This window comes from Prunus mume, linkage group LG2 (assembly GCF_029339155.1).
Source record: "Prunus mume cultivar Tortuosa linkage group LG2, ASM2933915v1, whole genome shotgun sequence".
Classification (NCBI taxonomy): domain Eukaryota; kingdom Viridiplantae; phylum Streptophyta; class Magnoliopsida; order Rosales; family Rosaceae; genus Prunus; species Prunus mume.
Genome location: NC_142699.1, coordinates 4,506,043 through 4,533,308, shown reverse-complemented (window position 1 = coordinate 4,533,308; position 27,266 = coordinate 4,506,043). Strand labels below are relative to the sequence as shown.

At 37.1% G+C, this 27,266-nt stretch overlaps 3 protein-coding genes across 3 annotated transcripts in view; 2 read left to right on the top strand and 1 right to left on the bottom strand.

The window, feature by feature from the left end:
• LOC103319530 (binding protein) overlaps positions 1–18,529 on the top strand; it is a 33,169-nt gene extending 14,640 nt beyond the window's left edge. The window contains 28 exon segments of the mRNA XM_089045288.1: positions 1,114–1,269; positions 1,468–1,509; positions 1,637–1,981; positions 3,438–3,611; positions 3,808–3,968; positions 4,068–4,383; positions 4,517–4,949; positions 5,114–5,450; positions 5,602–5,790; positions 6,686–6,947; positions 7,052–7,243; positions 7,321–7,539; positions 7,629–7,805; positions 8,738–8,853; positions 9,541–10,005; positions 10,122–10,335; positions 10,843–11,064; positions 11,229–11,696; positions 11,777–12,106; positions 12,198–12,650; positions 12,747–12,793; positions 12,897–12,990; positions 13,746–13,952; positions 14,898–15,023; positions 15,134–15,505; positions 15,608–15,839; positions 16,733–17,499; positions 17,995–18,529. Of these exon segments, the coding sequence (XP_088901414.1) occupies positions 1,114–1,269; positions 1,468–1,509; positions 1,637–1,981; positions 3,438–3,611; positions 3,808–3,968; positions 4,068–4,383; positions 4,517–4,949; positions 5,114–5,450; positions 5,602–5,790; positions 6,686–6,947; positions 7,052–7,243; positions 7,321–7,539; positions 7,629–7,805; positions 8,738–8,853; positions 9,541–10,005; positions 10,122–10,335; positions 10,843–11,064; positions 11,229–11,696; positions 11,777–12,106; positions 12,198–12,650; positions 12,747–12,793; positions 12,897–12,990; positions 13,746–13,952; positions 14,898–15,023; positions 15,134–15,505; positions 15,608–15,839; positions 16,733–17,433 (7,050 nt within the window). The 3' untranslated portion in view covers positions 17,434–17,499; positions 17,995–18,529.
• Positions 18,530–18,968: 439 nt separating this feature from the next.
• LOC103319475 (UDP-glycosyltransferase 91C1) lies at positions 18,969–20,650 on the bottom strand. Its single transcript, XM_008221018.3, is given in 2 exon segments — positions 18,969–19,744; positions 19,746–20,650. Coding segments are annotated over 2 exon segments (1,434 nt in total). The 5' UTR covers positions 20,508–20,650; the 3' UTR covers positions 18,969–19,072.
• A 1,569-nt stretch (positions 20,651–22,219) lies between these two features.
• Positions 22,220–25,752, top strand: ZIM (GATA-type zinc finger protein with TIFY domain-containing protein). The gene is made up of 7 exons (XM_008221016.3): positions 22,220–22,694; positions 23,009–23,092; positions 23,176–23,309; positions 24,186–24,293; positions 24,523–24,628; positions 25,225–25,284; positions 25,404–25,752. The coding sequence occupies exons 1-7, from the start codon at positions 22,404–22,406 to the stop codon at positions 25,509–25,511; spliced, it is 891 nt and encodes a 296-aa protein (XP_008219238.2). The 5' UTR covers positions 22,220–22,403; the 3' UTR covers positions 25,512–25,752.
• The last annotated feature ends 1,514 nt before the right edge of the window (positions 25,753–27,266 follow it).

Here is a 27,266-nt window from a genome sequence, read left to right as displayed (position 1 = left end):
TCACACAGATGAATTGTGTCCAACTTGGTTGTATTGAATGGAACTGAACCAACGGGGTCAAGTCATGTCTCAGCCGGGTTAATATTTGAAAATTACAACATAGCCCAGGCTGATTTCTTGGAAACAACTGGTTTGCTCTTGTACGCAATAGTAGACAATAGGTTAAATTTAGTTGGTATGTGGTGCGCTGCGGTTAGGTTTATCTTATTCTTACTTTGAATTGCAGGATGCATTAAAACTTTTTTATTAGGTTTGCTTTGGTCCTATAAGCATATTTTTAACCGTATATATATATATATATATATATATATATATTTCCACAATAAGGATGAATCAGTAAGAATGTATTAAATGCACAATTGAAAAAACGTTAATAAATAATAGAGAATATAATCGCATAAAGATGTTCTCATAGAATTTCTTTTGTTGGTTAAGAGATTTCTGTTTTTTTTTCCTTCTCATTTAATCCTTTGTTGAATTGAAAATAAGCATTTTGGTTAATCATAAATAAACAAGTAAATGTCCAAACCCTCAGATGCGAGATCTCAGGCCAATTGAACACCCCAAACATTTTTTCTTCTGCAGGAACACTATTTTGCAGCTTTCCCCCAATAGGGTCGATTATTTTAGGGTGTAGAAAGTTAGAAACTATGCCCTAGAGCCCACGACCAAGTCCCTAAACCTCAGCCCTGAATAGGGGAGATCACTAAACTTGTCGAGGCATTCGAATGGCCTGGCATGGTGTTTGAATGTCCCCACATCCTGCAGAACAGAACCCTACTATAGAAGCAACCTGAAGGTTTTGTATCCTGACATTTATAGGTGTATTATGTGCTCATCCAGTTGCACCTTTTGAAGGATCAAATCAATTAATTAACTTTTCGCTAATCTATATGTTGGACGTGTTTATTTTTATTAGATTCAATAAAAGTTTGTTATCCCTTGAAAAGTAATTGTTTTGTAAATTTATGTTGTCTTTCCTGGGTTGCTTGACTCTGAAATATGCTGGCGTTATTATGTCAGCATATGCTTTTAATATGGGTACTACGTTTTCTTGTTTGTAATTCTAGGTTTCTAGCTAATTGTACTTCTGCATTGGCTATATTTTTGCAGGCTACATTTAGAGTTCTTGCTGGCAAGGGATACCAGACATTGCAAAGCTTACTGTTGGAGTTTTGTCAGTCACGCTCAAGTGAAGGACTTTTGAATGCGTTGCTCGATATGCTTGTTGATGGAAAGTTTGATATGAAATCAGGCCCTAAAATAAAGGTGGTCTACATGATGCAAACCTTATCCAGAAAGTTTGTAATATCCTCTTTCGGGATTTTCTTTTCCATAATGCCCACAGATTTAATTTTATTTATGAGTTTTATACTTATGCCAAGTATGGCTATGGAATTGTGTGCCTGAGTCCTACACCTCACTCATAGTTATACATTTCTTTTCTTCACTTTTTTCTTCATGCAGAATGAAGACGTGATCATACTTTATCTGCGCATTTTGCGGGAGGTTGGTGATTCATTTCTATTATTGGTCTTTTCTATTTCTCTCTGAAATCATTATATTTACTTTGCAATTACAGTTGTTGAAAAATATAACCTACTATATCATTACTTGCTATTTTATGATTGGGCAGAGCAGTGACTCGTCTCAGCATAACGGGCTTGATGTCTTTCAGCAATTACTGAGGGATTCCATTTCCAATCGGGCTTCCTGTGTCAGAGCAGGAATGCTTAATTTTCTTCTTGATTGGTTTTCACAAGAAGATAATGATAGCGTCATCTTGAAAATTGCCCAATTAATTCAGGTTGTTGGTGGGCACAGCACTTCTGGGAAGGACATCCGCAAAATCTTTGCGCTTCTCCGAAGCGAGAAAATTGGGAACCGGCAGCAGTACTGCTCACTGTTGTTGTCCAGTGTTTTGTCAATGCTAAATGAAAAGGGACCTACTGCCTTCTTTGACTTCAGTGGGAATGATTCTGTAAGTCCTGCTTCTGTCTTTGTAAACTCTTTTCTTTTTTATTAAGAAATAATTATTTTATTGAATAAAGAGAAGACAAGATGGACAAGGTATCCATCAGGAACCTGAATGTATAACCAAAGTCACACACAACCCAACAAGAAACAAATTTAAAAAGAACCAAGTAATCTAAGAACAATTACTTCTAGATCAAGTATTTTGTGCTGTGCCTTTTTAAAATACCAAACCTGTACATAAGCTTTTGTATCGAAGACCCAATAATGCATGCATATCGCTTCGTTAGCGCCATCTTTTTATGAAAAACAGTGGAACCCCACTACCCATGCTGATGGACTTTTTGTCCACATTGTTTCATGTTTGTCTTGTATTTCATTAATAGTTTTTTTTTTATAAAAAAAATTAGAAAATAATTACTCAAACCACCCACCCTATATCCTCAATATCTTAAAATACCACTAACCCCCAACTTTTTTCTGTTTTAATTTTGAACAGTGGTGGCCAGATGAATGGGCACTGCTTCCCATTGGGGATTTCCTTTATTTATTTGGTAGCCACCATGCTTGCGGGTTAACAACATGATAATCTTTCTTGTTTTTTGTTTTTCAATGATGTCCTTTTAAGTAATTTTATGAGGACAAATTTGTAAGTAAAAATTTCATTAATAGGTGGGTGGGAAGGACATTTTGGTGGGTGTTAATAGTACCCCTCCTGCCTCAAGTATTAGCTAGGACCATATTCAGCGTTGGTTATATGTAGAGTTAACTCGTGAGCTCCCATATATTCAGGCCAAAAACAAAAATATTGAACTCCACTATATTCAGGGCAACGGCTTCAACTTTAATCTTGTGTTCTTAACATCTCTAGGTAAACTTAGCACCAAATACAAAAGTGGCCTGCTGACATAGGCAGTACAGAATAAAATCCCATAAGGACGAGGAAGCTAAAATAAACCCAACTAAATAAATTTGAAGTAAATAAAACCAGCCTAATTGGTACTCTTGCGCCTAGGCAACCACCATCTCCATAATTGGTCTCTTTTAGTGCCTTCTCTTCTTCGTTTAATTTTGTTGGTATGTCAATGTATGCATGTCATGGATTGGAAGAATGGTTTTTGTTGACTTGCTCTTGGTTTTGGATGCTCGCTTTATGTATTCTGGTTTGGTTATTCTCTCAAAGGCTGTCGGCTGTCTCTCATGTCATCGTTGATCCCCAAAGTTGAAGTAGTTAGGACTCAGTAATGTCTAGGACTCGGTAATGTATATGAAGTTGAATAATACTCATATCACTACTCCCTCCGTCCCCACAAATAACATGACACAAATGTGGGTTTACACAGTACAACCTTCTTCCTCTGCACTTGAAATGCCTGAACTTATTTTATCCGTTCCATCTTGTAACTGATCCTTTTTTTCTTCTTCTGCTTCTCTCTCTCCTTTTTGTGTTTTTGAACTTGTAGGGTATCGTAATAAAGACGCCTGTGCAGTGGCCTCTGAACAAGGGCTTTTCTTTTTCATGTTGGCTTCGGGTAGAGAATTTCCCCAGAAGTGGAAAAATGGGTCTTTTCAATTTTCTTGCAGAAAATGGGAGAGGGTGCATGGCTGCACTTGCAAAGGACAAGCTTTTGTATGAGGTAAATATATTTTTTGGGGATTATGTTCTTGTGCTTGATTCATACTCTAGCTGTCAATGTGTTTAACTATTTAATGTTAGTTGCACATTTTGTTTTTTGTTTTTGTTTTTTACTACTTAGTTCAATTGTTATCATTTGCTTCACATTTTCTGCTGTTAAGGTTACTAACACTGTCATGCCATTCATGATTTTCCAGTCAATGAATCTGAAGCGACAATCAGTCCAGCTACAGGTAAATATTGTCAGAAAGAAATGGCATTTTCTATGTATAACTCATAGCATTGGAAGAGCATTCTCCGGGGGTAGCTTATTGAGGTGTTACGTGGATGGTGATCTTGTTTCTTCTGAAAGATGCAGGTTGGAGCCCACCTCTATTCTTCCTTCATGTTTATATTTTGTTTTATCTTTTCTCTCATTACAGGGATTAACCCCTACTTTAATATTTTTCTATTTCAGATATGCTAAAGTTAATGAATTGTTAACAAGTTGTAGAATTGGTGCAAAATTTGATATACCCCTGTATGATGACGATTTTGCTATGGAATCTGTAAAAGATTCACATCCTTTCCTCGGTCAGGTTGGTCCTGTTTATTTGTTTAATGATGCCATTTCTTCTGAGCAAGTTCAGGGCATCTATTCCCTTGGACCGAGCTACATGTATTCGTTCCTTGACAATGAAGCTGCCTCATCTAAGGATAACCCGGTGCTTAGTGGGGTCCTTGATGTCAAAGATGGTCTTGCATCAAAAATCATTTTTGGACTTAATGCACAGGTTCTTTCGTTTTCCTGGAAAACTAGTTCTCTATAAGGTTTCTTGTCCATTTATGAAGTAACTCTAATACATTAGTTACTCATCTCAAAAGGAAAAGGGGGATTCTAAAAAGTTGAATTTTTTTTTTTTCCAGGCATGTGATGGCAGGAAACTCTTTAATGTTTCACCAATGCTAGATCATGTATCAGATAGGAACTCATTTGAGGCAACTGTGATGGTTGGCACACAGCAATGTTCCAGACGCTTATTGCAACAGATAATTTACTGTGTTGGAGGTGTATCAGTGTTTTTCCCTCTTATTGCCCAGTCCGAGAAATATGAAAATGAAGAAAGTGGACAATTTGAACATACATTGCCTATTCCTATCACAAGAGAGCGAGTGACTGCTGAAGTCATTGAGCTTATAGCTTCTGTGCTAGATGAGAACATAGCTAATCAACAACAGATGCATCTTCTCTCTGGATTCTCAATACTGGGATTCTTATTGCAATCAGTTCCTCCTCAGCAGCTTAATTTGGAAACACTTTCAGCTTTGAAACATCTGTTTAATGTTGTCGCAAACTGCGGTATAAATTATTAGCACTGTTCCTCATTTCTCATATAACCAGAAAATGTTAATATTGGTGTTTTTTATTATTATTATTTTTTATTTTTGCTTATGTAGATTGTGCTGCAGTTTCTGAACCATATATTCCTTAAGATTTGTAATGTTATTATTTTTTTCCTTTAGGCTTGGCTGAGCTGCTTACTAAAGAGGCTATATCTAGCATATTTCTTAACCCTCTCATCTGGTTGTACACGGTCTATAAGGTGCAGCGTGAATTATACATGTTTCTCATCCAGCAGTTTGATAATGACCCAAGGCTGCTTAAAAGTCTTTGCCGGCTTCCCCGTGTTATTGATATAATACGCCAATTTTATTGGGACAACCCGAAATCTCGATTTGCTATTGGATGCATGCCACTCCTTCATCCAGTCACAAAACAAGTACTTGGAGAGAGACCCAGTAATGAAGAAATACGAAAAATTCGTCTCCTTTTGTTAAGCCTTGGTGAAATGAGCCTGAGGTATGGTCCCTTCACTTTAGGAATTTTTCATTGTTCCCGAACATATACTTGCATTTATGTTTTCCCTTTCCAAGTTTAACATAACATACTATTATGTCTCATTCATTTAAAGTTTTAAGTGAAAACTTAAAAATTCCTGGGTATTATGCAGGCAGAAAATTGCAGCTGCAGATATAAGAGCTCTAATAGCTTTTTTCGAGACAAGTCAGGATTCGACCTGTATTGAAGATGTTTTACATATGATTATTCGAGCACTTTCTCAAAAACCACTGCTTGCAGCTTTCCTTGAACAGGTCAATCTGGTTGGTGGTTGTCACATATTTGTTAATCTTCTTCAGAGGTATGCATTCAATAATATGAATTCAGTGATATTTAAATCTTCACAGTAGAGTACCGTGGCGTGACCTGATTTACTTAGTAAAATTATTCGCCAGCATCCTGTAAGGGCTACTCTATTAATATACGTGTTCTCTTAAAAACTCAATTGTTACTCGAGTGCCATGACTATGGAACTACTGCTTCCCCAGGTGTACATCAATAAGAATAGATTCAGAAGAATTTGAGTAACCTAAATTACTTAGAAAGGCAATTATGTTTACCTTTTTAAGTAGTCCGGTGCGCCTCAACTGAAGTGGGGCAAAAGATTATGACAGGATTTAGAGGATTGGCAACAATACTAATAACGACAGTTGAGGCTATATAACGATATGGATCTGTCTTCAGTAAATAGAGTAACCTAAGCTTAATCTACCGAATGCACTATCCTGTGATAATTGATATTCTTTTCTTTTTTTTTCCTTTGGCAAACGAAAAAAAAATCTTGAAATGAATACAAAGCTGTGAACAAGTAGTCCACCAGAAAAATACAAACTCAAAACTAACTGACTAGAAGTGTTGAAACATGTTAGATTTCAACTATATCAAAGACATTGTTGTTGTGCATGATCTATTAGAATGGCCACTGCCGCATATTGAGTAAGACAAGAAGTTTCTTTTGAAGTTGAACCAACAGTTAGCTTTTCTACACATTGTGCATTGCTTTCTCTTTTGAATTATTCTACTCTTATGATGTAAATTACTTTCACTGAGGCTGCAAAAGCTTCTTTTTACTAACCAGAGATTCAGAATACCCAGTCACTTATACATATATATAGACATCTAAATGTATATATTGATAAGACACACAAGCTACACAGTCACTTACACATTGTCTCTTCTGATTTGTTTTCCAATAGGGAATATGAACCTATCAGATTGCTCAGCTTGCAGCTCCTTGGAAGACTTTTGGTTGATCTTCCATCTGAGAAGAAGGGAGCAAGATTTTTTAATCTTGCAGTCGGAAGATCTCGATCTCTTTCAGATGGCCATAAAAAGATCAGTATGAGGATGCAACCAATTTTTTCAGCCATGTCTGATAGGTTATTCAGGTTTCCACAAACAGATAACTTGTGTGCTTCCTTGTTTGATGTTCTTCTTGGTGGTGCTAGCCCCAAACAGGTATTTGTAACAAAATGTAGCTGTGCAATTACCAGTTGCATTCTTATTTTATTTTATTTAGGATTCTGTGCAAACTTACCTGTGAGTTAATTTCATATTTACAGGTGTTACAGAAGCACAGCCAGGTTGAAAGGCAGAGAAGCAAAGGACATGTCTCTCATTTTCTCCTTCCTCAAATTTTGGTTCTTATTTTCCGATTCCTGTCTGGCTGTGAAGATGTGGCTTCAAGAATGAAAATTTTCAGAGATTTACTTGATCTTCTTGATTCAGATCCTTCAAATGTTGAAGCTTTTATGGTAATAGCACTATGGGTTTCCTATATTCTATTTTGTCTTAATTAACTATCTTCTCATAGCTCAAAAATCATGAATAGGAATTTGGCTGGAATGCCTGGTTAACAGCTTGTGTAAAGCTTGGTGTGTTCAAAAACTACAAAGTTAATCCCCAAGACCAAGATGACAATGAGAAAAACGAGCAAGATATAGTGAGGAATCTATTTGGTGTTGTTCTTTGTCACTATGTTCATTCTGTAAAAGGTGGGTGGCAACAGTTGGAAGAGACAGTGACTTTCCTACTAATGCAGTGTGAACATGTACGTAGACATCGGCATTGTTCTATTGATCTACATCTCTAATTAACTATAGACTTATTATGATCTCAAGGTTTTTTTTTTCCTGGCAGGGGGGCGTTTCATTTCGATACTTGCTACGTGATATATATATGGATTTGATTAGGAAACTGGTGGAATTATCTTCTGAAGAGAATATTTTTATCTCACAACCATGCCGGGACAACACATTATACCTTCTAAGACTGGTTGATGAGATGCTTATCTCTGAAATTGACCAAAAACTTCCGGTATTCAGCTTACCTGGAACTTAAATCATAATATCCTAACTACTCCCATGCTGAACCATCCCACCCAAGCTTAAAAGGAAGAAATAAATAAGAACAATGGATACAACAAATAATTTATCATCTTACAGAATCAGATAAAGCAGAGCTGTGTTGTAGTCAGTTTACTAATTCAGCTGATTGAATTTGTGGACACTCTGTGATCATGACACTAAAAATTGTGTTACTCTAATTTCAGTCTTCGTGATCTAATTTATCAATCAGGTTCTCCATCCCTCTCATATGAAAGATGACTTGAAAAGTTGAAATTCAAAAAAACCAGTTTTTCTTCTCTTGGCAATCAATGTTTAATATATCCTCATTCCAGTGCCTCTCTTTATTGAGAGTTCTAAATTTTCAAATCATCTCACTTATTTCTCCAGTTTTTCCAATGTCTGCTCACAGTCAGCCAATGTAGTTTGTGGTTCCTTCAATTGTGTTTTGATTAGTTAATATGTTTTGTTTGCTCTTGTGTCTTATTAAGTGAAGTAATTAAATATATTTCAACTACATTTTAATAGTGCCTTTGCAATTTTCATTTGGAAAGAAGAAAAAAAAATTGTAATGTCAGGTTGTGTGTCCAAAAGATGTGGCATGTGAAATAAACATGTACTCTATCTAGGTAGCCCATATAGAGATTGTAATATCATATAGTTCTTTGCCCATGAGATTATCGCTTGTTAACAATATTGTGAAGAATAAATATTGGACGGCTTCATTTAGTAGCCCTTCATAACTGTAATAATAAGTTGTTGCCTCTCTGCTCCCATAAGCATGAACAAAGCAATACTTTATTGGTTTTCAATGCTATGTAATTGGCTTGTAATTTTCTGCTTATTTATTTCATTGTTAGTCACACAGGTGAGATTATCAATTTAATATTTGACTTCTTGCAGTTTCCGGCAAGTAGCTCTGACTTTTCGCTTGATTCCTTAGAGTTGGAACGCCATAAAGATTATGGCTCAGCTTTATACGAAGTGCTGCAAGGAGAAATCGATAGCCAAACATCCAGGTACTGGCTTCTTGACTTGCAATTTATTTTTTCCTCTGAAACTAATCCCCAATATGATGTCAGTCACTACTGTCTTTGTGGATTTAACCTATCCAGTAAGCACCTGTATTAATTTCTTGCAATTTTATTATAATAGTTGTAAACTGTTACGCTACGCTGCAACTTATATAATCCGATGATGTGCGCAGTAATATATATATATATAATTTCAAAGAAAGTGATACTTTTTATTCAATGTGGACAAGAGGTCTCTAAACAAGTGCATACAAACTACATTACAACATTACCAAATTCAAATCCCAGACTGGCACCTCATGCTATTTAATTTAACAGACAGCTGCCTACCAATCTTAAAGGATAAAAAGAAAAAAGGTACATACCTAAACTTAATCGAAACAAAAGCCCATAATGATGCCAAAACCTAACTCTACCCCACAATTCTTCTACCCTGTTTCCCTGTAGTCATCAATCCCTTTGTTCCTCTCCATCCAAATGACCCGTACTATACTGCATCCCCATAATTTATTTCTAAAAAAGTTTGTGCAGCTTCCTTTATTTCTTTATATTTTCTTTTGGTGTGAGACTGATCGGTTCCAGGACCTCTCTTGTTTTAGCTGTTATTTTCTAGCATGATGTGTCCTGATTTATGATGAATACCATTCATGGTTTGAATGACTTATTTTATAGGATCCCTGGGAGTTGCAAGCAGCCAATCAATAATGCAGAAGGCATTGTAAATGAAAAGTGGTGGAATCCATATGACAATTTGTGGATTATTTTAAGTGAGATGAACGGTAAAGGACCAAGCAAGTCCTTACCCAAATCATCACCATCTGTAGGTCCATCTTTTGGCCAAAGAGCACGTGGCTTAGTGGAATCTCTGAACATTCCTGCTGCAGAGGTGGCTGCAGTTGTTGTATCAGGAGGGATAGGCAGTGCACTAGGTGGCAAACCTAACAAAAATGTGGATAAGGCAATGCTCTTACGTGGGGAGAGATGCCCAAGAATAATTTTTCGACTTGTAATACTATATCTCTGCAGAGCTTCTCTAGAAAGAGCATCACGTTGTGTCCAACAGGTCATTTCGCTTCTGCCATGTCTCTTGGTAGCTGATGATGAGCAAAGCAAAAGCAGATTGCAGCTGTTCATTTGGTAGTCATATTTCTCCCTTATACTTTCTAACCAAGTTCACAGATGTTGGGAAATAATTAATTTGTTGTAATTTAGCCTTATTTGCAAGAATGTAACTTTAAGTTAACATTGGCCAGGGCTTTGCTTGTTGTGAGGTCGCAGTTTGGAATGTTAGATGATGGTGCTCGTTTTCATGTGATATCGCACTTGATTCGAGAAACTGTCAACTTTGGTAAATCAATGCTTGCTACTAGTATTATGGGGAGAGAGGACTCCTTGGATTCAGGCAACAACGTAAAAGAAGCAGGATCCATTCACAATCTAATTCAGAGGGATCGAGTGCTAGCAGCAGTGCGTCTTGCAAGTTATTTTAGTGCTGCTATATTTATTAATCATGGTGCTCTATTCGACCAAAAAATAAATAAATCATGATGCTCTATCCCACTCCTGTGTAAATGTATTAGGCTGATATATTTATTTTGTGTTAAGGTGTAAAACGGGTCGTGCCGTGTTGACATTGGGCATATAAATTAGGCCCACTCGTGCTTTGTGCCATGCGGTGCTGTGCATGATTGTCCCCGGCCTAGGCCTGAACGTGCCCATGCCATGCTTTGGCACAGGCCCATATGGTTTTTATTTCTTACAATTTACTATAAAATGAATTTTAGTTACTAAGGAAATATTCATTAATAAGGTTAGTAATAATGTAATTGTTTTATTGACTGATTAAGAAATGAAAATAAAACGTAGAATAACAACACTATCAGCAACACTTTCAACAACACTTTCAACATTTGCCTCTTATTGATTGTAATCCTGTGTCATCTACTCCTTGACTGTTTAGTTTTAATTTTTCAGGTTGCTGATGAGGCAAAATATACGAAGTCATTAGATACAGATCGTCAAAGGCAGTTACGTGAGCTCCAATCTAGGATGGATGAAAATTCTTCAGCAGAATCTAATAATAGGAAAGCTTTTGAAGATGAGATACAAAGTAGCTTGACTTCCATTCTTGCTTTAGATGACAGCAGGAGAGCTGCATTCCAGCTCACTCATGAGGAGGAGCAACAAAATGTTGTTGTATGTGGACCATTTTTCTCTGTTCTTGAACATAGCTTTTGCAAATGAATAAATAAACGAGGAGAAGCATGCAATTTTCTTTTGTTCATTACCTTTGTTTTCTCTTTGGCCTTGTGATGAACATTGTATCGTACTTGTAATTACTAACCGGGTTAATCTTACAGGCAAAATGGATACACATGTTTCGTGCTTTGATTGATGAGAGAGGTCCATGGTCTGCTAATCCTTTTCCAAATAGTTCTGTAAGGCATTGGAAACTTGACAAGATAGAAGATACCTGGCGACGTAGACAAAAGCTGAGACAGAATTATCATTTTGATGAAAAGCTGTGTCATCCTTCGTCCTCTGTGCCTAGCAATGAGGTTACACCTCCCGTTAATGAAAGTAAATCTGGTTTCGTGGGGCACATTCCTGAACAAATGAAACGATTTTTGCTGAAAGGGGTATGGAAGATAACTGATGAGGGCAGCTCAGAACCTAATGAAATTGATACTGAACTTGGTGGGCAGAAACCCTCCATCCCTAAGGATACTTCAGACAGCCAGTGCTCCGAATTAGCCATGGACACCAGTGATTGGATGCAGGAGAGAAAAGATTCTTCTTCCTCTTCACTTGAAGCAGAAACTAGTGAGGTAAGTGGGACGATATGAATATGTTCAAGACCATTAATAAAAATGCAAATAAATTTCTTATGTCCGGATTTCTGTTTCAGGTTCTTACATCAGTTCCTTGTGTGCTTGTAACCCCAAAAAGAAAACTAGCTGGACATTTGGCAGTCATGAAAAATGTCTTGCATTTCTTCGGTGAATTTTTGGTTGAAGGTACTGGGGGATCATCCGTTTTCAGAAACTTCCATGGTTCAAGCAATCATGATTTGACCAAACCTGATCAAAAGCAGAAATCTGTGAAACAACCACTATATCTTGATTCAGATTCTGAGAAGGGTGCCACAGTCGATAAATTTGAGGCAATGAATGAAAATGTTCTTAAAAGAAAACAATTTAAAAATATTAAGCGCCACAGGAGATGGAATATGGGCAAGGTTAGGAAGAAATAATTTTCATTTATTTTTTTCTTTAGTTCTCTTGCATAAACTTTATTTCTTGTTTGTTATTTCTTATGGTTGATCATAGATAAAAGCTGTTTGTTGGACTCGTTATTTGCTTTGATACTCTGCAATAGAAATTTTCTTCAGCGATTCAGCTGCACCAGTATTTTTGAATTTTGCAACCCAGAAGGATGCAAAAGACACTGGAACCTTAATAGTTGCTACTAGGAATGAATATTTGTTTCCAAAAGGAAGTGGTCGGGACAAAAGTGGAGCTATTTCATTTGTTGATAGACGTGTGGCACTGGAGATGGCAGAAACTGCTCGAGAGAGCTGGAGGAGAAGGGAAATGACAAATTTTGAATATCTAATGATTCTCAATACGTTGGCTGGAAGATCTTATAACGATTTGACGCAATATCCTGTCTTTCCTTGGGTCTTGGCTGATTATTCCTCCGAGGTTCTTGATTTTAATAAGTCTTCCACTTTTCGGGATCTTTCAAAACCAGTTGGAGCCCTTGATGTGAAGAGATTTGAGGTTGATTTGTATATGTCATAATTTTCTTAATAACATAATTAATGCACATATTTCTGCATCTGTTTTTAACAAATATTTCGGTGGCATACCATCCAGGTTTTTGAAGATAGGTATCGTAGCTTCTCTGATCCTGATATACCTAGGTAATTTCCAAAGCCTTCTCAATACCTAATGATTTTTTTTAAGTCCCAAGAATGCACTCTCTTTGATTGTCTGATTTGCAACATTACTTCTTAACTTTTGCAGTTTCTACTATGGGTCTCATTACTCAAGCATGGGGATTGTGCTTTATTACCTTCTGAGATTGGAGCCCTTTACTTCTCTCCATCGAAATTTGCAGGTACTCTTAAGCGCAGTTTCACACATTTTAAATATCTTATGATATGTTACAAGTCTTTCTTTTCAATTAAAATAAGGCGATTCCTTTGGCCTCCACACTTCTGTCACCAAAGTATCTCTCTTCTGACATTATTGTTCATAGAGAAAATTTAAAACTACCCACTACCCTGTTTTACATTACCCAGCAAACTACATCACTTTTTTCCTCTTTTTATTTTCATATTTTGTATATGAAAGAAGCAATCTCACATCAATGAAGCACAATAATTTATCAATAAGTGGATGGTTATTCACATTTAGAAATTTCAGGGTACGAGGTTCTGCCCAGAAAATCTGCTTGATGCTGCTGTCTATTCTTGGAATTCCGGTTAATTCCAATTTTCCAAAATTATGTCTTTCTTAAGTGTGATTTGTGACAGTGTAGTAAGTTTTTCGGGTAGCAGCTTGAAAAAAAAATTATTTTCATGAAAGATTCTGAAAGCCATGGGCCTAAGCACTGTTGATTGGCCTTTATGAATTTCTATTAGTCAGTATTTTATCTTAACTCAGCTTTATGATTTTGTTATTTATAAACTTATTCCATGTTATGAAGTTGGTGCTTGAGAGGACCATAGGTGTAGGTTTTTTGTTTTTGTGTTTTTCCCTTTTTTTTTTCTCATCTTGGAGCAATTTTGGTGTTTCAATCTTTTCTCATTTGATTACTTTCTTACTATACTGACTAATGGTCCATGGATTTCACGTTTTGCTTTTCATCAGGGTGGTAAATTTGACCATGCAGATCGTCTCTTTCAAAGCATTGAGGGAACATATCAGAACTGCCTTTCTAATACAAGTGATGTGAAGGAGCTAATACCTGAGTTCTTTTACATGCCAGAGTTTCTTGTAAATTCAAACTCTTATCATTTTGGTGTGAGACAAGATGGTGAACCTATTGCAGATGTTTGCCTCCCGCCCTGGGCCAAGGTATGTGAGCATAATCTAATTTAGGGAATACACTCCAAACCATTCTACATCCAATTTTATTGGCTGCAAAATGAAGCTTTAATCCCTAATGCCATGGTAAATGGACAAAATTTCTGTGAATATAGGTTGGGCAAAGGTCAGAGCACATGTATGCAATGACTTTGACATTCACGTAGGAAATTAGTGTGGGATCTGTAGAAAATCTGCCAAAATAAACAGGATCTGCAACCGTGTTGATTTGATTACAAATGGAGGGATGTAAAGAAGTATATTTACAAGTTGATTAGGGTCAAACTTCAGAGACTAAAAGTGTAATTTAGTCTTTAGCTGATTGAATGTCTTTGCCAGGAGGAACTGACTACCTTTAGGAGAACTCTCTAATAAGATGGCAGAAGTAGAAAATTAACATAAAGAGTGAAACAATGAGATTTGTTTTCCCAACAATTAAGAAATCTTGGAAATATTTCATAGTAAATATTTCGCAGAAAACCTTGGGATGCTTACCTGCAGAAAATACCCGATTCTTATTTTTCTTTGATGATGGTTCTTTGCCGTTTTATAAAAAGAAGTTTTACCTCGGCGCTTGTAAGTTACACTCACAGTTGACATGCACGTAAATACCTGTCATCTGGCATGATTGTTAAACAGATGAGTTTGTCAGTTTTTCTTCTCTTTGTTTGGATGGATAAGTTTGATAGCACCAAGAGTGTGCACAATAATATAATGCAGAAAACTTGAACCTCGTGCAATAAGGTGTGCACTTCATAGGGGTAACTTTACTTTTGGAATGTCATATTGGAGATTAAAGTTTTCGTTTTCTTTTCTTTATCTTCCTCTTATCTATGATATTGAGTTGTGAGATGTATTCACATTACATGCACCATTTCATTGGGCATTGTTTTCTTTTCTTCCTATGGAAAAGCCCTGATCCAATTATTTGTTCAGGGCTCACCAGAAGAATTTATTAACAAGAACAGAGAGGCCCTTGAAAGTGAATATGTTAGCTCTAATCTACACCATTGGATAGATTTGGTATTTGGTTACAAGCAGCGTGGAAAACCTGCCGTGGAGGTACCTCTGATAATTCAAATAATTATTCTAATCAGTCCTGCAAATTCTCTATTGGTTGATATTAATTTATTAAAAATATACTGATCTCTAAAAACATTATTGAAATATAGGCAGCAAATATCTTTTATTACTTAACCTATGAAGGTGCTGTTGATCTGGAAACCATGGAAGATGATTTGCAAAGATCAGCAATTGAAGACCAAATTGCAAATTTTGGCCAGACACCAATTCAGATTTTCCGTAAAAAACACCCAAGAAGAGGGCCACCTATTCCAATTGCCCATCCTTTGCACTTTGCACCTGGTTCTATTAACTTGACTTCCATTGTTTGTGGTTCAAGTCATCAACGGTCGGCTGCCTTATATGTGCGTACAGTGGACTCTAATGTTGTCCTTGTAAACGAGGGGCTCACCTTGTCAGTTAAGATGTGGTTGACAACCTCACTGCAATCTGGTGGAAATTTTACCTTCTCTGGCTCCCAGGTAGGGTTTTATTTTGTTGGATCACTGGATATTTTTTATTGTTATGTTTGATTTGATTTTTCCTATAAGGACTTAGGACGCATACTAAATAAACATGTACAGGATCCTTCTTTTGGCGTTGGTTCTGATATTCTTTCTCCTCGTAAAATTGGGAGTCCTTCGGCTGAAAATGTTGAACTTGGAGCACAATGCTTTGCAACAATGCAAACACCATCTGAGAACTTTTTGATCTCATGTGGCAATTGGGAAAATAGTTTTCAGGTTATATCCTTAAATGATGGCAGAATGGTACAAAGCATCAGACAGCATAAGGATGTGGTCAGTTGCATTGCAGGTATGTTTAATAACTGGAAGACAATTATCTTTACCTTCAATCAAGGCACATGCATGTGAATGTAGAGACAAAGTTTCCTTTTGCCCTATTTGAAGTAAATTTAACGGAATACACCGTGGGGAGGCATAATGAACTTTCTAAACCATAAGGTGGCCAAGTGAAAATGAGCAGTAACATTATGGGGTGAAGTGAATTTTTAAAATTTTACAACAGAAAAAAGAAGGAAAAGGATGCTGCTAGTCCATACTTTCTCATTCTTAAATAAATGGACTAAAAATATCAGAAAGCATGTGCATATATGTGTTTGATCTCAAGAGGTGGATAGTAAGGCCATCTCGTTCCTTAAGTGCGGTCTGAAATTGAAAGAAATACTCTAGAATTAGGCAAACACAGTGGAACTCAATTGAGTTAGGAAAGGTTGCTGGAATGGAGAATTTTTTGCGTATATATGTTAAAATACTTTCCTTTTATCAGAATGTATGTTAAAACACTTTAAGCAAATCATTTATTTTTGCCGCAAAAAATAAAACAAATTGGGCCCGTGTGCCTTCTCTCCTGGCTTCACTTGCTGGAAAACAATTTAACAGTGAAAATCAACAAGTAGATTTGTCAATTATGATTTGTGATCTTACATGATTAAAACACGATCAAGACTCGAGAAATGCTGAGGCAAAATCTCGAAATTCAATGCAATAGCATGCATATGTGCTTTTTTTGGACTATGAGTGGTGGTAACAGATATGGTACTGGCATTGTAATGCATTAATGTTATGATCAAATAATGAAACCGCTAATTTCTTGTCCTCTTCTGGGTGACATTTTGGTTACTGGCTTTTTATTTTGGTAGAATTCTTCCAACTACTTTCTGAGCTGTATCATTGATAATGCTGCAGTGACATCTGATGGAAGCTTCCTTGCAACTGGAAGTTATGACACTACAATCATGGTGTGGGAAGTCTTCCGCGGTAGAACCCAAGAAAAGAGGACTCGCAATACACAGACCGAACTACCTCGCAAAGATTATGTCATTGTTGAAACTCCTTTTCGTATTCTCTGTGGACATGATGATATAATTACATGCTTATATGTCAGTGTGGAGCTTGACATAGTGATCAGTGGATCAAAAGATGGAACTTGTGTTTTTCATACCCTGCAGGATGGAAGATATGTAAGATCGTTGCGCCATCCATCTGGATGCGCTTTGTCAAAGCTTGTCGCCTCTCGGCATGGACGCATCGTCTTTTATGCTGATGATGATCTGAGTTTGCATCTGTATTCAATTAATGGTAAACATCTTGCTTCTTCTGAATCCAACGGACGCCTCAACTGTGTTGAGTTGAGTGGGTGTGGTGAGTTTTTGGTTTGTGCTGGTGACCAAGGGCAAATCATTGTACGCTCTATGAATTCACTTGAGGTCATAAAGAAGTGTAATGGAGTTGGAAAGATAATTACATCTCTGACAGTGACCCCAGAAGAATGCTTCTTAGCAGGAACAAAAGAAGGAACCCTTCTCGTGTATTCTATAGAAAATACTCAACTTCGCAAAGCTAACCTTCCTCGAAATTCAAAGTCCAAACCTTCTTCAACAGGATAAATTAACCATTTGGGATTCAAGTTGTGGAGTTTCAATGGCGAGCAATGATTGGGATGTAAGTCCAAGGTATGTGCTGCAGTCATTTTCATACAAGTTTTCACTTTTTTAAATTTTCGTGATTCAGACTATATATATATGTAGTAAATTTGATTGATGTTTGTCCTGTAGGATTTACATTTACAGTTCAATTTACTTTAACACTTATTTTTTTCTTTTAATCCAGTTCAATTAAATTTATCTGGATATAAACCAAAATGACGAATTATGCCTCGGCATGGTAACAATTTTCCATTTCTTCATGGCTGGTTGGAAGTTCTAATAACATGTTGAAAATTTCTGTTGATTCATCGTTTGCTAACCTGTGGGCCAAACAAGTGTTTTATATTCTTGTACTCCCCTTCACACGTGTGTGTGAAATTGAACTCAATGGTTTATCAGTGTCTCCCCGGCTCTATTTTCAGATTAAAAAAAATGTGGTTGAAGTACTCATAATGACATTTGAAATTATTGCAGTATTTGCTTGGTTTGCCTTTAGATTTTGATTATCAAGCTTCAATACAGGAGTCTACAAAAAATTTCAGAATGATGAGCATGTCCATTACATGCCAGGGGCTCAGACTCCTTTCCATTTCGGTTTTGTCTCCTTGACACTTTGGTATGTGAAGACAAAGTAAATGGATACATGCGGTTCAACTGGCACCACTTGAACAGTTTTGAAGGATGTTCAAGCATATTAATGTAAAACATGGAGAGCTCGAGAACTTTTTGAGGTGAAGTTTTCTGTAACATTTCGAAGTGGTAAAAAAGTAATGCCTTCATACAAATCAATTGCTCCTCATCTCCATATTGAGGATCAACATACATGTACATTATGTTCTTGGTAGGTTAGATTTAAAAGATTGTGTATTAACCACAGTGGCAGGCTAACTCTGGTTTTTCCTTTTTCTAAGTAGCAAGTGTTAATTCTTCAAACCTTGTATAGATGGGCAGCTGTGCCTTCTTTTTTCTAAAGCAATGACGAACATTTTTTTTTTCTTTTCCTTTACTCTGTAGCATAAATTCTCTGAAGAGACAGTAACATTACTTTTTCGGCCAATAGGGTTTCTCCGATCTTTTGTAGTTTTGCCCTTGAATATCTTCTATTTGTCCGCAATTATATTCAATATATTCTGTGTTCGCAAATTTCAATGATATTTTAATCGTAGTCTGCTTACAAACTTGACTTTTGGCAAATAGAGCTTCCACGAAGTGCTTTGTTCTTTCTACCTCCATTCATGATTGCAAAGCTGGATTTTGTATAATTTGACACGAGTGTAACTTTTTCACGGTGGCCGCTGTAGATGATCGTAGGTATGTTGATCATGTTGAGTGTGCAGTGAAGTTAACAGAATCAACTGCTTTGAGTGCGGTTACACTGCGTTTCGCGTGAAATCTTTTGTTGATATGAAAATATTTAGCATTCATCATGTTATCTCATCTGTCCTTAGATAATTCCAGTCTTAACTCACTTTATGGGTTTGATTTCGACAACTGCATGACCGTATTTCAATACTATATAATAATTTCTAAAGAAATTTACAAAGAAGATATCAACCATACAAGGATATTATTAGAGGCAATTATGGTACTGCCATGGTAACTAAATTGTCAACCTTGGTGGGCTATTCTCCTCAAGAAAGCATATGAATTCATCCGCTATTTGATTGTTCCTATTTCTGTCTCCAAACAACCCCTTCATTTCCTTAGCCCTATTTCTTAGTGACTCACCCGAGTCCTCCACCATTGCGAACCTTACAAGCTTGGCCACCGAGTCACGCGCAAATGACCCGTCTTGTGCAATTCTAGGTATCTCCACCCCAAGTCCCTTATTATTCCCTAACCTAGCATTAAGCCCTTGATCATTCACCATGGGGAATAGGATCAAAACCCGCCCGAACCCGAGCCCTTCAATCATCGAGTTCCAACCACAGTGAGTCAAGAATCCACCCACCGAGTCATGACTCAGTATCCGCACTTGTGGAGCCCACCCCAAATGTACCACTCCACGACCCTCGACCCGTTCCACAAACCCATGTGGTAACATCTCAAACACGTACTGAGTTGACTCAGGTGGGTTTCTCAACACCCAAAAGAACGGTACTCCAGATAGCTCCAGCCCGAGAGCCAACTCAGTGAGTTCTTCTTGACTCAATGTTGCCTCGGTCCCGACTGCAATGTAGATCACTGAGTTGACTCGTTGCTTGTCGAGCCACTCTTTGATACCAACCCAATTTGTATCGAATTCATCCACTTGCTCATCTATTAGTGGGGGTTAAAAACCCAATAGGAACAACTGGTTTTCCCTTCCCATAAATCTCTCTAAGCAAATTGAACCACTCGGGCTCAAACTCATCTGAGCTTCTAATAAACACAACTTCACTCTCATTAATCGCAAACCCGAAACGCACCGTATCGGGTGTCACGGACTCGTTCTCACTTGAACGTTGTAAATACTTGGCAATCTCGTGAAGCCGGTACGCCATGTCAGACTCGAATGGGACCCACTCGGGAACCAAGGTGAAATCCTCAGCATTGGTCCTGAAATCCTGGCCGTTGACCAAAGGCGCCGGCGGACCAATGTACGCCAAACACGCGGCGCTGAAGCAGCTAAAGAAGGCGCGTGAGATGTCGAACCTGACCGCGACTGGGGGAAGCCAGTGAGACGCATAATCGTAAATAACCCAATCAGGCTTTGACTCTGAGGATCCCAGGAAATCGGTCAACGGCAATTCCAGCAAATCGAAGGCCCTTTTCAGCAATTGCTGCCCGTTGTACGGCACGTCCGTGGACGATTCGGCGTCGTTTGGGAGGTTGTCCAAGCGGGGCAAAGGGAGGGAAACGAGGTTGATGAGAGAAGAGAGGTGTGATGGTATTTTGGGAAGTCTGAGAATGTTTCTTGGGGTGGAGATGAAAGAAACAGTGTGACCCTTTTGAGCTATGAGCTTGGAGAGACGGAAGAAGGGTATGAGGTGGCCCATGGCCAGCCATGGAAACACCACCACATGAAGAACTCCATTCTTCTTCTCCTTCTCCATGGAAAACTTACAGGGACGGAGGTAGAAGAAGCTCTTGGAGTTGTATTTATTTTCATGAGACTATGAATTTATTGTTAAATAAAGAGAGGGCAGAGTTGAATTGTAAGAGCAACACAAGTTGAATAGGCTACTCCTACTTTTGGCTTTAGAAATGTACAAAATAATTTTGTAGTTTACTCAAGAGATTCAGTGACTGAAAACAACATAAAAGAAAAGAAAAAAGAGAGGGAATGAATACAGAAACCAATTTTAAAAATCACACTCAACTTATATGACCACTCACCAGCCAGTAAAACCCATTATTCAACTCTGACTTGTCAAAAATGGTGACTGATTTGTTGATTTATTTAGTATTTTTGTGAAGGAGTTGACGTTTACTTTCAATGTGTTTTTTTGGTTTTTTGTTTAGAATGAATTTGGGATGTTTACTAATCCGTAATTGGATTATGATGCATTGAATTGAAAAAGGAGTTGAATTAAGGAAAATTAGATTTCGAATTACTATTGAAGTTGTTTACAATATCATATGGAATTGGAGTAGCAGTTATACTAATTACTAAAATATTCTCGGCAAATTTGGAAATTTTAAAACTGTGCGAGTATATAATGGATAAAAAAAGATGAATTCATAATCCACATTCTACTCAAAAATTGAATTCCTCCAAAATCATGATTTCAATTCCTAATTTTGTGTGGGTTCCACTTACTTTTTAATTCCTTGATGTAAAGTAAATACAGGAACATTATATAAGTGAAATTCAATTCCTAATGATAATTCTAATTCCTAATTAGTACACCATCCACGTGTTTAAGACACACTAGTAACCAAAGAAAAAGAAAAAAAAAAGCATGGCAAGAAAATGGGTGAACACTAGTCATCCTCTAATAAGAAAGAACCTGTTTCTGCTGGGCTTCGTTGCTTTCTTTGTAATCCTGTTTTTCCCTTTCCACCTTTAAGGCCCTTTGGGCTTTATGAAATGTATCGTTAACCCCAGCGAAAAAAGAAGAAGTAGAAAATAAAAATAAAATACAAATAAAAACTGTCTAGGGCCTTACTAGGTTGTCAATGACCCAAAAAAAATCAAATATTCTGTTATGTCTAAACTGGAAAAAATTAGAAACCGTGAATTATTATTGTTATTATTTTGAGATTCCGGTAGTTATCTAACCACACCAAAGGCCAAAACATTTTTTTTTTAAATGACGGAAAGGTTCTCTGTTTAAGGGATCAAAAGTATTTATTTTTGCATTTGAAGTATCGTGATTATGCAAGTGGTCTCAAATTCAAACTCCACGACACTTTGATAGTGTGTGTAAGAAATTCTTCCTTTTTTTTCCTAACCTCGACGCCCAAAAAAAAGTTTTGTGATGATGCAAAAGATTTGCAATTGATCAAAAGCAATTATTCAACGCTTCTCAAGTACCATCTACCATGTTAGATTTGACCCAAAAAAAAAGGTACCATGTTAGGATCCCCTCTCCTATAGTTTGTTGCAGTTGAAACAATGGCGTTTCTCGTAATTATCGACACGAAACAGGGTCACTTCTCGTTGTGCCCATACTTACGGGCCAACTTGTTGTACCATGAGCTGTCCTTCACTCTGGTCTGGTGTCTGCTCTCTCTCTCTCTCTCTCTCTCTCTCCTTTTCAAAATAAAAATAAAATAATTAATTACTAAAATCATAAATTTACAAAACAAAAGAGATCAAAATACAACAAAACTCACACCTGACTCACCTTCTACTTTTCTTTTTTTGTTTTCCAAAACCCCAATTCTTTTCTGAACAGCCTTCGATTTGATTTTGGGTTTAGGGTTAGGGTTTCGGTTTCACTCAGTGATTGGCTCCTCTCTGTAATGCTTCAGAGACCATCGATCCGATTCGTGAACCTCTTCCAATGTACGGACACTCCGAGCCCATGACCATGCCCAACCCGATCCCCGCCGGTGGCGACGACGATGCCGCCGGCCCCGGTGTCGACTCCATTGAGAACGCCCACATTCACTACGAACCCCATACGCTCGAGGACGGCGGTGGCGTCGTCGCCGTCGTCGACGATGTAAGCTCCGACCCCGTCTACGACGTCGGTAGCTCCGAAATGCGTGCTCAGCCGTACGACGGCTCCAGTCAGCTCACGCTCTCGTTTCGTGGCCAGGTCTTTGTTTTTGACGCTGTTACGCCTGAGAAGGTTCGAACTTGATTGATGATTTTGTTTGTTTGTTTGTTTGTTGTGATTTAGGGTTTTTTAGAGCTAGTGATATTGTTTCTGTTCGGTTTCTGAGCAAATGTGGGTGGCTGATGGCAATGAAGTTTTTTAATTTTGAAATGTTTTGAGTATTTATTGAACTGGTTAGAATTAAACTGAAACTTTTGCTTCACTGGTTGTAGTTAAATTCCTTGCGTCTTGTAAAGTCTCTTGGCAACCAAATCAGGACTAGGATTTGGCTTTGCTACATTTGAATATACTTTGGTTACTAAATATTTGTGCATTGGCGTTTGAAGGTTCAAGCAGTGCTATTACTGTTGGGGGGCAGCGAATTATCTTCCGGCCCTCAAGGTGCGGAGTTGGCATCTCAGAATCAGAGGGTATCTCCTTAGACCGAAAAACTTTAACAGCATATTTAAATTTATTAGTGATTATGTTTTTCTTGTCTTTTCATAATATGTAGGGTACAGAAGATTTTCCCATACGATGTAGTCAGCCTCACAGAGCAGCGTCATTAAGTAGGTTTCGTCAAAAGAGAAAAGAGCGATGCTTTGATAAAAAAGTCAGATATAGCGTCCGCCAAGAGGTTGCACTCAGGTTTGTTTCTTTTTAAAAGAAGAAATTGCACTAGGTGGTGTAATCTATGTAATATGCTTCCGCTTGAATTTATTTGGTATAATATATGAGCTTATTGGAGTAAACAAGAGAAGTTGCATGTGCCTGCACAACCCCAGGGTTGGGAAAATAGAAATTCTTTTTCAGTTCCTAGTACCTCAAGTTGGGGAAACCAATAATTTCGTTTCAAAGTGTTTTAATAACTGACTAATGGCCTTGCAATATTTGGCATGGCTAGTTTTTTGGATTTAGTACATTGTATGATTTTATGTTACAAGTTTAATTTGGCATCTGAAAATTTAACATTTATATTTGCAAAACACTTGTTTGGGGATTTTTTCCAAACGTGATGCATGAAAACTTAGTAGGTTATAGTTATGTTAATAATTTCTCTGGAAAGAGGCGAAATGCTGATGGGAGTTTATTATTTAGTCATGTTTTTCTAGGCTAGTGCTGGTATGTAAAGGTCATGTTCAAAGAAACTCCTAGTCACCTGAACTTATATGTCCTTTTGGTGTCCATGCTTTGTTTAAATCTCAAAGTGATGTCATGAAGCCAAGCCAAAGCATTTGGGGTTAAGACTTAGTTTAGCATGACTTGTGTGTAACACATTCAGTTCTCAGATTACATGTTGTCTAATTTATAAAAATATACACGAAAACTACATCACCTGTATTGGAGTCTTCATGTCTGTTTTATATGTTTATGAATCCAATGGCTCCAAGGAAAAAAGCATGATATAATGAGCATCCTGCCTTCTATTGTTTTATTCTTTTGTTGCTTATCATTGTTCTAGCTCTACCACTTTGGTTTGTTTTCACTTTCCATGCTTGATTTATGTATTTCTATCTACATCAGGATGCAGCGTAACAAGGGGCAATTTTCTTCTTCGAAAAAGTCAGATGGAGATTATAGCTGGGGTAATGGCCAGGAGTCAGGGCAGGATGATAGCCATGCAGAAACCTCGTGAGTTTATCAATATTATAGAGTTTTGTGCTCCTAAGAAACAAATATATTAATATTTTGATAGATGAGATTTTATTTTATTTTTTCTTTGTACTCCTTTATATTCATTTCCTCTTTTTGAAGCCATATCATATTTTATCTTATCATACTTTTACCTTTTGCGCTTGACCTGTGACTAACTAATAACTATCCTTGCATCTTTTGTGATTTGTATGTTCTGCCTGTCCAGCTGCAAGCATTGTGGAATAAGCTCAAAGTCCACACCAATGATGCGGCGTGGGCCATCTGGTCCAAGATCTCTTTGCAATGCTTGTGGGCTTTTTTGGGCAAACAGGGTCAGTGTCTTTAACGATGAATTGATCACTTCTTTTCTTTGATTGTAAAGATATTTTGTATGTCAATCCTCCTTTATGGATCTTTTACCCTCCTCCCGCCACCCATCTACTCATACAAAATTAATATCATGTTTAATCTTTGATTTCGTTTGTGCTCTCATGAATTGCTGACATTGTTTAGAGGTCTGTAGGGTTGAATTTCTGAAAAAAAGACTCCATTATATTCTTCAGCTAAGGCTGTAGACCATGGGTGTCATGCTGTTGTCTGTTAAAAAGGAGTTTTGCATGGAAATGTCTTAATTTTGTTCTTAAAATGGTTTAAATTTTAAAAATGTCTGTTTTTGGGAGAGGTGACATGGAAAAAAATAAAATTATACCACTGTAAATTCTCAGAGGTATAAATTCAACATTACTTTTTGTTTTTGTTTTTCGAGAAGCAACTCTACATTACGTTTTATCTCCCAAGTTTAAGATTTGAAAGTTTGCACCACTTTGAATTCACTAGACTCCGTTTTCAGTTGAATACTCTACAGGCATTCTTGTATATCTGTAGAGGAGATATCATATTTCTCACAATTGAGATCAAAATTTTGCAGGGGACTTTGAGGGAGCTTTCCAAGAGAACCCAGGATCATTCTGTGACTCCAGCTGAGCAGGTGTGTTCACATATCTGACTACATCTATTCATTGGGTTGGTATTGTTATGTTCAAAATGGTATTTTCATTTTCACTACCATGTAAATTTTGTGCCCTTCTTTTTATGTATTCTAAACAGGGTGAAGCTGATACTAAAGATTTGAACAGCGTAACTGCCATTGATGCACACAACAGTCTTGTTCCCTTCTCTAATGGTGATAGCTCAGCTTTAGTTGCTGAACAGTAGGTTGTTTCATTAAAAGGCCAAACTTATCCCTGGCAGTGGCATCATTCAAGTAGGTTCTCTCGTAATTTTCGTTTTGATTGTCTAATCTTAATGTACAGCTATAATAGTACCTTGATCAATACAAGAAGTCAGCTATTTATTCCCCCTTTTTTTTTTGTTGCTTTTTTTGGGGTTTAGTTTTGGTACTACTGTGCTTGACACTAGCTCGAGAGGATATAAAAAAATCTTAAACATTTTACCATATGATCTTTCAAATTATGCATTATCTTTTTCATTTTGATAGCCTACATAACTGTCTCAAAGGCAATACCCTTGAAAGTTGAACAATTGTATTAAATCAGGTAATTGAGCTAAATATTGCTATTTTTATGCCAGAAAAATGATTGAAAAAGAGTCATGCTCTTGATTATTGGCCTTTTTTTATCTGGAATTATTGGCCCTTTTGTTAAAAAATTGTTTCAGCCCTTTGATATACGATGTTGGATGGACATCTAATATTCAAGCTGAGTAATTTGTAGAATGTGCAAATAGGTAATATGTTCTTGTTGAATTTTCTTATTTTCATCCCAACGATTTATTGAGTGTGGTATGTTTCGTATTGAAACATGCATTAAGCTCTACTTATATCACAAGGTTGAAAGTTAAAGTGCATCGGCTTAAAGAAAAAACTGTGGTTGAACTGCAGATGACATAATTTTCGTTAGAAATAAATTTTTAAAGTTTGTTGCAACGCATCCAATTTCCAGCCCATTTGACACAGCCTTCAAATCTTACTCGACCAGTTAGTCTTAGGAGAGACATTTCTTTTTTCTATTTTCATACAAGTGATATTGAGATAGGGATAAATCAAACCTAGGAGCTTAGGTGCAGAGATGAATGCTCTTAACCGTTTTAGCTACAAGTCCTTTATAAGAGGGACATTAAAAATTTTAAAGTAATTGTTAGTTCTTGAAAAGGCAATCGGCAAAATGTGGCATCTAAGTCGATTGTTTTCTTATTTTTCTGACACGAGCAAATATTGAACTAGGGAAAATCGAATTCAGGTTTCAAACACACGAGTAAATGTTGTTATCTACTTAAACTACAAATAGATCTAGCGTCAATCATTTATAAACTTTCTTTGTGGAGAAAAGTAATAGGAAAAAGGGCGAAATGGTACTGCAACTCTTACTCTATGACACCACTAGGCCATTGTTTGAGTGCCGACCTGCCTGAGCTTGACCTGACAATCAATCTTGATTCTTGGGAATGCTTGTCTCTCTCTATTATAATCATTTGTTGACTTGACCTGACTTGGGTGCCTACCTTAATTGTTTGATTGATTTGGCTGAGGTTTGAGTCCCATGTTGACTCAATAAAGTAGTTCTGCTACAATAGTGGACATATATGGCATTTTAAAACGTAGGCTTTTTATCACAAATGGTCCTTAACGTTTACAAAATTATCACGAATGGTCATTGACCTTTTTTTGTGACACTAATAGTCCTTAATGTTTGGGTTTTTTATTACAAATGGTATCTGCCGTTATAAATTCCGTTAAGTGTGATGTATAAGGTAAGTGGAGCCCACATGTCCAATTACATTGTGACATGTGGATTAAAAAAATAATTAAATACATTTTTAATGAAAATTCCATATTTTTTTTCTGCAACTTTTCATCCCCTTCCTTACTCTGTCTTTCTCCCCCTCTGCCCTTGCTCTCCGCCCTTTGCTCTCCATCTCTTATCCCTCTATTTTTTTTCTTTCCATCTGCCA